General features: G+C 40.4%; 1 protein-coding gene across 1 annotated transcript in view; it reads right to left on the bottom strand.

Annotated features, from left to right (window-relative positions):
• LOC145399618 (netrin receptor UNC5C-like) overlaps positions 1-14,707 on the bottom strand; it is a 443,677-nt gene that overhangs the window by 26,740 nt on the left and 402,230 nt on the right. The window contains exons 13-14 of the mRNA XM_080272158.1: positions 9,650-9,888; positions 4,731-5,033 (exon numbers count right to left, since the gene is read on the bottom strand). Of these exons, the coding sequence (XP_080128284.1) occupies positions 4,731-5,033; positions 9,650-9,888 (542 nt within the window). The remainder of the gene's footprint in view (positions 1-4,730; positions 5,034-9,649; positions 9,889-14,707) is intronic.

Here is a 14,707-nt window from a genome sequence, read left to right as displayed (position 1 = left end):
AGCACAACAGAGTAAGGTAGAAAGGTAGAACATGGTAGGATGTTGTGACGGCATTATGGTAGAGATCAATAATTTGTACATTTGGATCAAGGAGTGAAAGTGCATGGTTGAGAAAGGAAAAGAAACAGTATGGAACATGAACTAAAGAGCCAAGTGCAGTAATGTAAAATTTAAGTGATATTACAGTTCACTATAATCTGGCCTAGTAATCTAGAAGTATACAGGGCAAAAACTGTAAAATCTGACCATTGTACATATATAGTATATTTCTCATGTGTCTGTACTTATTTCTAATAGGTAAGGTGATACCAGACCAGAAGGTAAAAAAGGGTAACAATGATAAATTGCAAAATATTACTGAAAACATGAACCTAAAGTTATAATGAAGAGATAAACTAAAAAAAACTTACAAAATCAAAATGAAAATATGAACATAAACCCTTACTAAAGAGATAAAGTATTGTAAAACTTACAAAATGAAAATGTGCATTACTAAAGGCAACCATAAAAGAAGTCTGAATACTGTATACAACTGGTGGATGATGAGGCTTTGGCATACTGGTACATGAAAATTAAGGTCAATTTACTGAACCTGTTTCATTGCCTATGCCAACAAGGTTTTCCTCAGCTGATCAAAAAAGTTGGCATTAATATGGAAACAGTATTTAAATCCATCCTTCACACAGAAAAGGTTATCAGGAAAATGTGTACAATACACTATTTCTATGTGACAACATTTTTTTCAGGTGAACATATACAGTACACTGAAGGCTTCATCTAAGTGGAAATTCTGTTCCAAGATCAGCAGTGTATAGGTGAACACCCAGTACAGTACTGGACTCATTAAATAATGAAACAGTACTCTGTTTTAACTCCCCAAACTAAAGCCCTCCTCTTTCTAACAGTATCCCACTTTACATCCCTCAAACCTTCCCAAAGTAACTCGGCTGTTCCTAAAAATAACCTAAAGTGTTAGCCTGCTGAGACAGATGAGAATGGGAGTGCGTTAGTGGACATTTGTGCTGGGAGGGGGTTGGTGATAGCCAATACCCTCTTCAGGCATAAAATGATCCACAGGTATACATGGCGAGTGATGTGAAGGGTGGGTGGTGACCTGAATGAAAGGAAGGCAATGACTGATTATGTGTGTGTGGATGAAAGGATGCGAAGATGTGTAAAGGATGCAAGAGTGTATAGAGGTTGGGGGAGTGGACTTTCTGACCACTACTTGATGGTGGCCAGAATTAGAATGCAAGTAAGATGGAGGAATAGAAGAAGGGAAAGACGAGAGGAAGGAGTAGTTGCAAGGAGAGTGGAAAGGTTACAAGAGGATGAGAAAAAGGCAGAGTATAAGAGAGAAGTGGAGGAACGATTGGGCAAATATGAATTGGAGCAGATGGGAGACATGGAAGATGTGTGTAAGATATTTACAGGAGAAATATGTGCAGCATGTGATGTGGTGCGTGGAATGAAGAGAAGACGGAGGGGGGTGCAAGGAACAGCGTGGTGGACTGAAGAGGTGAAACAGGCTGTGGCACAAAAGAAGAAAGCACACAATGAATGGATGAGAAATAGGGGCGTGGAAGAAGTTGAGAGGCGGAAGAGAGAGTTATATGTGGAAAGAAAGAGAGAGGTGAAAAGATTAGTAAGAGAGAGTAAGAAGAGAGTGGATGAGGAATTTGGAAGGAATTTGAGTGTAAAGTGGAGGGACTGTAAGAAAATGTTCTGGAGAGAAGTGAAAAGAGTAAGACAGGGTGGAAGTGAAGTTAGCAGGGGAGTGAAAGATAAAAATGGTAGATTACTAGTGGAGAAGGGAGAAAAAGTGAACAGATGGAGAGAACACTTTAAGGAATTGTTGAACGTAGAGGATGGATGTAATGCGAGTATAAGTGGCTGGGGAATGGCTGGGAGAAGGAGGGAGGTGAGAAGACAGGAAGAAATCAGTAGGATAGAAGTTGTGGAAGCAATGAAGAAAGTTAAATCGGTGAAAGCCCCAGGAATTGATGGAGTGTGTGGTGAAATGCTAAAGCATGGGGGAGAGATAGTAGTAGAATGGATGTGGAAGATGTGCAGATTGGCCTGGGAGGAAGGTAGAGTCCCGGAGGATTGGAAGTCAGGTATAATTATTCCCTTGTACAAAAGAAAAGGGGAAGAAGAAGTGTGTGGTAATCATAGGGGCATTTGTCTTCTTAGTATAATAGGAAAAGTGTATGGTAGGATACTAATAGACAGAGTTAAAGAAAGAACAGAGAAATTAGTTGGAGAAGAACAGGGAGGCTTTAGGAAGGGAAGAGGTTGTGTAGATCAGATATTCATTCTGAGATCTTTAGTGGAAAAGTTTCTAGAGAAGGGAAAGAAGTTGTATGCGGCTTTCATGGATTTGGAGAAAGCATATGACAGGGTGGATAGACAAGGATTGTGGAAAGTGTTAAGAATATATGGAGTAGATGGGAAGTTGTTGAATGCTGTGAAGAGTATGTACGATGGTGCGAAGGCTGCAGTGCGTGTGGATGGTGAACTAAGTGAATTTTTCTCTTTGAAAGTTGGTTTGAAACAGGGATGTGTCATGTCTCCATGGTTGTTCAATCTGTACATGGATGGGGTAATAAAAGAGGTACAAGGTAGGGTAGTGGATGTTGGAGTGGCCCTGGTGAGAGAGGATAGTGTTTGGAAACTCCCTGTACAGTACTGTTGTTTGCAGATGATACTGTGTTGTTGAGTGAAGACGAAGGGGAGCTGCAAGGCTTGGTGGATGAGTTTGAGAGAGTGTGTAAGAAACGGAATCTAAAGGTGAATGTAGGGAAGAGTAAAGTGATGGTCTTTGAGAGAGGTGAAGTTAGTGAATGTACAGCGAGGTTGGATGGTGAGGAATTGGAAAATGTGAGTACGTTTAAGTACTTGGGTAGTGTGATGAGTAAGGATGGAGGTTTGGAGGGTGAAGTGCTTGAAAGGGTACAGCAGGGAAGAAAGGTTGCTGGTTCTTTGAAAGCAGTGACAAGAAACAGGGAAGTGAGCATGGAAGTGAAAAAGTTACTACATGACAGTATTGTGATACCAACTCTAACGAACGGAAGTGAAGCTTGGACATTGTTGGAAGGACATAAGTCAAGAGTGAGAGCAGTGGAAATGAGTTATTTAAGAGGAGCCTGTGGAGTCACGTGGAGAGACAGACTGACGAATGAGGATATAAAGGAGCGTTGTGGTGTTGATGTGGATGTGATAGGAAGCGTTATGAGGAACACACTGAGGTGGTTTGGCCATGTGGAGAGGATGGAGGGTGAAAGACTAACGAAGAGAGTGTATGTGGGTGGGGTGGAGGGGGGGAGAGGGAGGGGGAGGCCGAGGATGAGATGGAGGGATGGGGTGGAGAGGTATATGAGAGAGGGGGGTGTGAGTTGGGAACAGGGCAGTGAAATGGCGGGGGACAGGGTGACTTGGAGGCGATTTGTTTGTGGCCACCCCAAACGGGATTGAGGCGTCTGGCAATAGATAGATAGTTAGCCTACCAGTGCAAGTAAAGGCATCCAAAATTTTATTCATTACCACTATACTAACACCACCATCCTCACACCATGTTAATAGTGCAGAGAGGCAAAAGCACCCACATAATCATAAATAAAAAACATATCATATCTCTCTGTGTGAGAATAAAAGGCAAGGACAAACAGTATGTGGGATAGTGGGGGATGATGCTGACTTCATGAAAAAAGTGAGATACCAGATCCAAGAGGCAAACTTCCCACAGTTTACCCCCTATCAAAGAACATATACTCCTACAATGACTACTTCTCTTTTAGTTTACAGTCTTCTGTGAATCTGAAACTTTATATATGGTCTGTCACACTCAGTCTGTTGTTTCCTTGAGTTTCAGGGAATACCATACAACAATACAACAGAAATGATAATTCAAATAAATCATGTTTGAAAATAAGGCAACCTCACTATGGCCTAGTTTAACACCGAATCTGTACTTAAAGTTGATTGAAAATGGCTAAAAACTTTCCTTTGAAGTTGGAAAAACAGTACATTCTCAAATCCAAAATGCCTGGGTCCAAAGATTATGGAAAACAAAAATTTTTAGAAAGTTGAACCATGACGATAAGCATGAGCAAATCATGTAATAAACAGCCTGCAATACTATTAAATACAAAGCAGTACCTTGTATTGGGAATTTATTATCTGTTCTTGTAAAAAAGAAGAAAAAATGTCATCAAATATGTACCGACTGTGTGTGGACAAAATCCCCCTTGTGTATGAAAGAATATTCAGATGAGTGGACATCTTTGGAAACTGGACTTTAGGATCTGAGTTATAATGTACTACTTTGTTACTTCTCAACCCTAATTAGTGGTCCATAAGCATTTGTATCACTTTAAAGTATAATTTTACTTACCACAGTACCTCTGCCTATATGCATTTTACACAATCAGTAGGGGTACCTGTCCTTATTTTGGACAAAGAAGTCCTGTATGTATTATCATGGTCACCTAACATTTTCTGCATATCACTGGTCAGCAGCGTACATAAACTTAGTACGCAATTTTTCCTAAGTTCATTGTGGACTGCTTAGAAAAAGAACATAAAAAAAATGACATAATGAGGACATACCATACAAACTCTTTTTGCCTACAACAATACAGTGTATGCCTGTGTAGAATGAAACTGTCTGTTAGTAGCAAAAATGAAGTGAAGGGGAAATCACAGTATAGGTAACTGTGACACATAGCTACCTGGGCCCCATCCAGCTGTGTAAAGACAGGTGTATCAATCCGTTCTTCCCCTATGGTAATAATCCGGTCCCATGACGCCTCACTTGCTGCAGAGGACGAGGAAGAGGAGGAGGATGCATTTGAGGAGGTGGTGGAAGTGGTGGTGGAAGTGCCAGAAGTGGGGCTGGAAGAGGGACTGGAGGCAAAGACATGGAGTCGCCAGGCTGCATGCTGTAAAGATGCGCAGTGCTCAAAGGAGAGGACCGCTGGCTTGAGCAGAGACACATTGCTGGGGCCACACCACACCACTGGGCTTAGCAGTGTCTGGAAGGAGGGAAAAAATGGTAAAAGGACAATACTCTTTTCACTATAACTTGGCCTTAAAATGCCACCTCTTCATCTTGGTTTCTGATTTGTAACACAGACAAACACTAGAATATGCTAGTCACGAAGTGCTATGGAAAGGATGCAGATCCATGGAATGTCTATATCTGCCACTGAAGTATATGAAATAAGCTGTAAATGGACAAAAGCAATGGGCCAAGTTAGGGTAAACAATCTATAGTCAAGTGGTTTGAGAAGCAGGCTGCTGTTTGAAAGAATGAAAGTTCAACCCACGCTGGGGGAGAGAACAGCTTACTAATATGCATTTCACTAAAATACACCACATCACCAGACTCTGCAATGTCTGAAGGAAAGCTACCAGTACCCCCTCCCTCACTTTTTTTCTATTTAAAAAACTGGATAAGGATCAAATGAAAGGCCAGAAGAACTAAAGCATGACTTGCAATGGCCTTGCATCCAACAGGTGCATCTTTAGTACCAATTGCCTTTAGTATGGTAAAAAATAAAAAAATTCAGTTGAAAAAAAAAAAGAAAAAAATAATAATCTGGCCTTTTGTTTCACTAAAGCACCAGCTCTTGGGAATTCACTAGCGCTCAACACACATACATTATTTTTACAATTACAAGAATTGTGACATTTCTCATATATAGTACAAGCTACATCATATATACATGAAAGTGGCAATAATTAAACCCTATAATCATCCATCACAGTACCTCTCTCCAGGTCATAGCATTTTGAAAAAAGAAAGGCTTTCAGCTGTCTCCTAAAGGATTCAACAGTAGAGAGTTGTCTTATGGACAATGGCAATCTGTTACACAATTAGTATGGAAAACTCACATTAGTACAATCTGCTTCCACAGATGTACATAAAACCGGAGGAGTTTTATGGAGGTCCACTATTCTGGGAAGTTGAGAGATGCCACCATCAATGAGAACATGTACAGGCCAAGAGAAGCGACATCACCAAGTGTCAGTCTCTTTGTGCTCGCCAGCAAGTTAACACCATAATACTGTACTGTATTGTGTTGGGCAGTACTATTATTTATTTACAGTAAAACCTTGATTTAACGGCACCCTAGGGGGCCCTGCGCATGCCGAAAAAAACGAAATTCCGTTAGATTGGGGATTACACCTATCGATACCCCCAGAACTCACGCTAACACATTTTAACACATTTTTAAGCCCATAAACTTGTGCAGACATACAAAATCAATAAAAAAATTTTATATTTAGAACAAAAGAAAGTAGGTAGGTGTGGTGTTGTACTGCTGAAAAGTACAGTACAGTAACCCAGGTAAGTTAGTTGGCTGGTTGGAGTAGAATAGATGGCAGTACATAAATAAGTTCACTAAGTTATGAAGCCTATAACACTTGTTCTTAAATCTAACCTAAAGGGGCTATCACACTGCACTTCATACGAGATTTGCTGAGGATACGATGGTAAATCGGAATGGTAATGTGGTAAAATTGCCGACGATACAACAGGCATTTGGAATTCATCTGGATGGATTCCTGCCGAGGATACAACGAGCAGAACAGTGTGACCAAAACCCAGGCGTCTCGACAGAGAATATCTCGTACTACAGCATTGAGCGTTTTGCCTAACACTGAATACTTATTAATATTTTAGAATAAATATCAATCGTTTTGAAACCCTAATAAAGAGTTAATATTTCCTATACCAAGGAAACTGTGATGTCGATAAAATAATCACGTGTTTAAAACTGAGGACTCCACTGCAGCTAGACGTACTGCTACCAATCGCCACCTGAAAACATCACAACAACAACAACGTACTGCTTTATCAGTAGACTACAATGGCTTCATCACAAATTTCCTGGACAAGGGCAGCTGAATTTGCCCTTATAGACGACAGCGATCACTTTCCACAGTCGTGAGACAGGGCTCTGGCAACAGTGTGAGAAGCATGTCCTTTGCCGAGGATACGAAGAACGTGTGTGATAGCGTCCAAGTTTTGTGGCACTTAAATCTTCCTTGGCCGTTCCTGATGAAGTACCGTGTGATACACATGCTAAGTTTTTCACTTTGGGGTCAGGCTAGGCGGGAGGAAGACTGGGTGAGCACAAACATACCCAGTTGGTGGCAAACTGCAAACAGACAATCGAGATGCACGCGGCGGCCGCCACATTTGAATTTCTTTCTAATTTTTACCCATTTTTTTGGAATTTTTAAAATTTTTTTGCATAAATATTCCTCGTGAGATTTTGTGCCGTTAGTTTGGGGTTGCCATTAGAATGAATGCCGTTAAATCGAGGTTTTACTGTATTTTTATTTTTTTCGTGCTGACTGCCCTTATCCATAATGCCAAATTGGAACTGTGTGCATATGCCTATCACTGTTTACAACATTCCAGGGATTCTTGTGCCTTAAATTACAGCCTTGTCTGATCTAAATAATTTTCCTCACAAGGTTTATTATTTGTCCAGCATGGCAGTGTTGTCTGATCTAAGGACCATACCAGATGCAAGGCTCTGTACACCAAAATTAAAGCTGACAAGAAAGAAGTTACTCTGAGAAAGAATCAAGCACTAAAACAAACAAAATTACTTAACCCCTTCAATTCAATTACATACTTTAAATATTTTATGTAACTGGTACCAGACAAGCTTATTTAATTTATTCATTCATCATCCAATGTACTAAGTGCACTACTGGGAGCACATGGGCCCAGGGCTAGGCATCTTCATCCAGACAATGAAGACAAGTGATCAAACTTTGCCTTCCCCTGAGCAGCATCACATGAGCAACAACCCTACCTAGAATCAGACCTTCTAGTGGACACATCTGATTGGACTGACATATCTCACAAGACCACCAGGCATTCAATAACTGAGTGACAGCAACAGGGGTAAAATACAAAGACCAAACCTTGATCCCCCTGTGTGCACCAGAGAACTGTTCCATCAAGAGGAAAGTATTGTACTTAGTGTGACAGGGGAATGATTTATCAGCCCCAACTTTGGTATGCAGGAGTGCTCACCATCTACTCAGTCAATACAGTGCAGCATCAAAGTGACTCTACACTGAGGAACAAGCCAAATGATTTCTTGTTATCCAAGAAACCATTTACAATACTACATTGGGAAGTAACCAAATAATTAACTGATGACTTTCAGTCTAGTGGGTAAGGGCACTCCAATCGGATGGAATTGGTTAAGGTTTACATCCAAAGGGCAGTTAGGGTTTACTGCTCATATAATGCCATTGTGGTATGGGCAGTCTTCCCATAAATGTCAAGACTGAATAGCCTAGCCTCAAGTCCCTATGCTCCTGATGGGGCAAAAAAGAACTGGATGATGGATGGATAAATCAGAAAAAAAAAATCTCATACTGAAGGGGTTATACAAAGCTACTTACCCACTCACACTCCTATGTGCCTTTCCTGAGGTGAATAAAATCATATGACAGCATGACAAATGTACTACAAAATTTCATTCATTCATCATCTAATCTAGTGGTGCCCCATGAGAAAACGTAGGAGCCCAGGGCTAGGCAAGTTGGTCCTGACATGTAAGATGAGAGTGACCAGCCTCACTCATCTCTGAGTGGCATTACATGAGCAATAAACCCCAACCACCCCTTGAATATAAACCTACACAGGCTCAATCTGGCTGGAGTGCCTTAATTGCTCACTGAACCACCAGGCACCATAATTTAGTTATATGGTTATCACCCACCATAGTACAGGAAACCATTTGGCTTGTCACTCAGTGTAGGGTCACCCATAGGCAGAGGGAAGAGGAAAGAATGAAGGAAAGATGGAAGGATACGTAATCAAACTAAATGGGTTAAAGGGAGAACAACATAAAGGTATGAGAAAAAAAACTGTTTAAAAAAAAGGAACCATTCAGAAGCGTGACACAGAAGAGATACGTAAAACAATGAAGGCACATCCATCAAAACAAAGCACATAAAAGCAGATAAAGGAGGACCAAAGTGAACAAAGACAAACCTGTAATGTACAATATTAATAAGGATGTAAAGTGTAAAACAAAAATAATGGAAAACAAAATAGAGATCAATAAGCAAAAAGGAATCTACACCAGGGGATGAAATAAAATGTGTAAAATAATGCTAAATAATGAAAGAATATCAGAGAAAAGACAGATATTAGATAAAAGTAATAATAAATGTTAAATGAACATATACAAGGATAAAACAAACACAAAATAAGCAATAAGAATTCAGTACAAAAGGAATGCAAGACAAACAAAACTGATTAGAAATGAAGGATGATAATACAAGGAAAAGGGGAAATAAATGGAGAAACAGAGAATGTAAGTCATGCACATAAAGATACCAACACTCCTCAATTAATGTCTAGGATGAGTGCAGGAAAAACACCACTATCATGTGAATCAACTTAAGTGATATACCGGATTATGTCTCAAGGGTTTGGGGCCATCAGCATAAACACCAATAATTTCTGACTTCACAGCAACTTCTTAGTGAATCATGAGCAACTTTACGTGAATACATATCGTCAACAACATACAGTAATAAGAAAACACCTTAAAGCTAAAACAACTGTGGGTAAGGAATACCCAAAATTGTAAATTAGCCAACTCACCTGTCTATCATTGAGTTCTGGTGTGCGTGCTGGACTAGGTGCTACAGCCACAAACAGTGTTTGGCGTGTGTCAGGTGGGAGGGCCCCACTGGGTATGGTCAGCACCACCCCATGTTCCGGCACCTCCAGTCGACCCCCTGCCCCTGTCACCACCCCCCACGCACACCCCTCACCTCCAACACCCAGCTCTTTTGGGGGGTGGGGAACCTCAGAGCATGTTGCGGAGGTGGGCCTTGATGCTGTGGAATGAAAGCACTTGAGCATGAAGTCTAAACATGTACAGGGGAAGGATTTACAAACAATATCCACATCAAATAACTAATCTGCAAATGCGGTGTAATCTTCCTACTGCCAAAAACTTGTTAATTCAGGACAGTGAAACCATTAACCCCAATAACATTAGGTACTCTACACAGAGCAGAAGAGGAAACCGAAGACCTGTAGTGCATTGGTCTGAATCTGGCTGTGGCAGGATATTGCTGAAGGAAGTGAGTTTCATTCATACTGTCTTTACCTTCCTTCTGTAAAAACCCACCAACATATGTAAAAACACCCTGATAATACCATCACACAAGCCAAATTGAGATGGCTATACTATATCTCCATTCAGACAATGAGTCAGCCCTACTAGCGTCAAAGTGGTAACACGTGAATGGAGAACTACTGGACCTTACAGATGAGGTTCCATTATTTGTGTTCAGTTTCAAATACTCATCATCCTAAAGATGGAATGAGGTCAGATCAAGATAATAAGAAAGGAAAAATCACAAAAGAGATAAATGGTCCAGGCATTCATTTGCACTTCATTCAAGCCCTTGAAATGTGGCCGCCATCACATTCACCCTCCTACCCCCCCACACTAAAAAAAAAAAATTGTTGACACAATTCTACATGCATAAACTTTTGGGTATTTAGTCCTTTCATTTTATGGGGATGCATATCCCTCAGACTTCAACTACCTAATACAGCCAACAGTTGCTGTTGTTGCTGAATAACCCCAGTCTGTCTGGCCGAGCAGACCCATCAACTGCAGGCAAGCAACTGCCCCTGCAGGGCTCAACTGTGCAGTGAACCAGTGTCCCCAACAGTGATCAGTGTCTCACCACAACGAGACAGAGGGAAGAGCGTGGAGGTTTGCTTCTCAAATGGGTGCCCCATTTGCATCTCCACCTAGTTAACAGGGACACCAATGCAGGCTCTACATCACCCCATTATAAGGTTATTACTCAGCACTGCAAATAGTTTCTTGGGTTACAGGAAACTTTTGGGTCTGACACTCAATAAGGAGTCATCTGCAGTGAAAAGAAGAGTAATATCAAGTGATGGAAGGCTGGGAGAGAGAGGAAAAAAGGATGGCAGACACAGAAAAAGACTGATAAAGGTGATGGAAGAAGTAGGCAGCACCACATTAAGCGAGTAGATGATGGTCACCACAACCTACCACCACAGCCAATGGTAAATTTGACATACAGGAATAATACCAGAATGGCAATCCTTCTTCTTCTTTTTTTTTAAAGCTCTCAGCAAATTAAAGAAAAAATGCCTATTTAAGTACCTCAATACATATGAAATTAATTTGCCAGTTCCCAATTTTACTGCAGCAATTACAGTATTTGTAAAATGTTGTGGCATTTCAGAACTCATCCCTTGCAGTACTTGCAATGACAACTAACTGTAACTACAGTATTCACAAATCTCTTTATACCCCAGTCATCAACAAATCCACAGTGAGGACATAAAGCTGCCAACACACACAGAAGGGAAGCCATGGGAACACTGCAATCACTGGGCCTGACCCTCACCCTCTGGCTAGGCTCAGAAACTGGACATGGAGAAGTTGCATTTACTATGGTTTGCTTTGAATTTGTGGTGGATTTCATAGTGATTTTAATTTAGCAATCCTGTATAATTACTCTTTCAGTGCTTTTGTCCCTCTTTATTTTCTAATGATTATTCTACTGCTTTTATCTTCATTAAGATTGTATTTTATGGTGATTTTAAATTGCCATTCCTCTAAAACTATTTTCTGAGTAAACATCACCCTTGTCATATTCTTCTGCTAATCCAAACTTGTTACTGATATTAATAGTATTTTTTTTTTCTTTTTGACAGTTATACCTGTTATATTATGCACTAACATGGTGATTGCAGTCAGTGTTCCTTTTATTCTTCTAAGTTCTCCCAACTTTACCACTTTATAATGCCTTTTGTACTGATGTCCACTATATATCTAGGCTGCCATTCAGTTCTCATCATCAACCTAACAATACTCCGATTATGCAGAACAATCACTAATCTAATTCTAATCCAGTCACTATAATTAAGTTAAAACCAAGCAAAAAATAACACAAAAGTGAACAGAACTGGCCATATATCCATTCACCCATCATTCAAGCTTTCAAAAAATTCAATGCTACCCAACAGACAAAATCATCCACAATCCTTGCATTCAATTATCTTTCAGCTTTTTTCTGAGTACTGTATGTCTATTTTTTCCTGTTTGGCATTCCCTTATACTCAATCTTCCAGTACCTTTCGCTTACTGTATATATTTTTTTTTGTTTACCATACACAATTTCAGTATCTTTCAAGACATTACAATATTTTAATTAAAAACTGTGAATAACACTGCAGCCCACCTATGCAGACATGTGCAGCCAGGCTTCTAAAATTCATATATACTGTGCAGCATTGTACATAACTACTGTAGGTACCTCTTAATTCTTAACTATTTCAGAATCATTAAAATACATCACTGTACTCAAAGACATCCATGGATATTGTTTCCAACATCTTCACAATGACAAGGCTTCCTCAAGCTGAATAAAGTTAAGCTGAAGGAGTTCAAGGACACTGCTTCACACTCCTTCAGTATGACAGGGCTTCTCTAAGTTGAATAAAATAATTCAGTGGTAACAACAGATTAAACATGTCATAACGTAGTACTAACATGCCACAGGTGTATGGTCTTTTGAGAACCCACTACTTCCTATGTGTTCTTAATACCCTTTATAGTATTCCCTGTAATCATTTCTTCATACAGTAAGTCTTTTATCAATCTTGTTTTTCATGCTTCACTGAGAAAACTTTTAACAGCAGTTCCTAATTATCTACTTTTTGACACAGTTACATCAAGTACATTCTGAGATCACAATGGTTTTCATAAAAATTAATTTGGTTCTCTCTCTCTCTCTCTCTCGCTTCATTATTCATCTTTCTACATACAGTATTCTTTTACTTCTTGATCTATCATTTTCCTATAACAACTCTGGAATCAATATGGTTGAGTATATGCTAGTTTTCATGGATTACATTTCTGCACCCTATCTCTTAGGTGGGAATTAGGGTTCAGATGATGATAATTTTGTGGTTCCCCTACCAAATCTTTTATTACCAACTGCTACCTTTTTCTTACTCTGTTGTTGCCAGCACTATATTAGATCTGAAGGAATTCTCTTAGTTCCTAACCTGTTATATTATAACTGCTTTCACCATTCTTTGACTTTGCTCTTCATAATTGTAACTTAGCACTAAGTTTTACAATAATCATTCCCTCTCTCTGTTACTCGCATTCTTCATTCAGTAATATCCTAATTTATTCATGAATTCTCTTAAATTTACTTCCATTCCCTTCTTATTCTATGTCATCCTTCTATTAAGTCTTATAGCTGGCAATTTCTAATTTTAAATCATTCACTCTCTTCCCTCCGACTTTCATCTTTTTTGTATACCTCATGATTCTTCTCAAATGATCTTGTGACTTTTTTTCCCTCTCTAGTTACACAGTTTCTCTCTCTCTCTCTCTCTCACACCATCACACAAACAAATCGCCTCTACTACACAGTCATGTCACCACCAACACACCAGGCTCATCCCAACCCTACATCATCCCTATCCCAAATCCTCTCACATACATCATCCACTGCTGCCACGCTCCCACAATCTCTTCTCTCAGGCTCTCCCACATTCCCATTATTCCCTTTACCATATCAACTATCTCTTCTACATACAGCCACTCACACCCTCCCCTCCCCTACTCCCATTCTTATCCCACCATCTAATCTCCCACACCCTTTTCCATTGCCCACTCTCACTCCTCCCATCCCTTCCTCTTACTTTTCCCATTCTACCATTCCTTCCCTCACACTCCCACTCTCCTATTACCTCTCCCATATTCAACTCTCCTAACATCTCACCCCCCCATGCTTTTCCATAAACTTCCACACTCTCCCACTACCACTCTCCCTACTCCCACTTCTCCAATTATTGTCTCCCAAATTCACTTCTCCCACTCCCAGTCACTGCCCTCACACTCCCACGCAGACAATGGCCAAAGCCAGGGGGTAAGAGAGTGAGTGATTGTTGGAGGGAGCGTCGTCCTGAAACCCGAAACAGTTATTAAACGCAGTCAGTTGTCAGGCTGCCTTGCAATGGTCTCTTGATTGGTGTAGGGAGGGAGGGGAGCAGGGGAGTAGGATGGAGGGAGAGGATAAGGGAGAAGATGAAGGGGAGGGAGAGGAAGAGGGGGAAGGGAAGGGAGAGGAAGAGGGGGAAGGGGAGAGAAAGGGAGCAGAAGAGGGGAAGGGGAGAGAAAGAAAGAGGAAGAGGGGAAGAGATGGAGGGGGGAAAAAGTAGGATGATAGGGGTGAGAGAGCAGGATGGAAGGAGAGAAGCAGAGTGAATCAGAAGTAAAGAGACTAGGATGGAGTAAAGGAGGGAGGGAAAGATGCTGGTAACAAGTGAGGGGGGGAAGCATAAAGAAAGTGACTGGGAGAAAAGGATGCGGGGAGGAGGAAGGGAAACTGGAGAAAAAATAATGAAAGAAAAGAAAAGAAGGGAGATGCACTGAGAACAGTAAATCATTTGAAGGAAGGAAATGAATAACTGTTTAAAGGAAAGAAATGAAAGAAAGAGTGAAAGAAGTAAAGAGAGAAATTGCTACAGAAGTTTCATGCCGCATTTTATCTTCCAACAATCATTTCAAACTTCAGCTCCTTCCATTCGAGAATGAACAGTATTCTTTTAGTTTATTCTTGCTAATGTCAGTTATTCTTTTAG

The sequence above is a fragment of the Coenobita brevimanus genome, chromosome 50 (genome assembly GCF_032717465.1).
Source record: "Coenobita brevimanus isolate Jiangsu-jjx chromosome 50, ASM3271746v2, whole genome shotgun sequence".
Taxonomy (NCBI): domain Eukaryota; kingdom Metazoa; phylum Arthropoda; class Malacostraca; order Decapoda; family Coenobitidae; genus Coenobita; species Coenobita brevimanus.
This window is presented reverse-complemented; position numbering and strand designations above follow the sequence as displayed.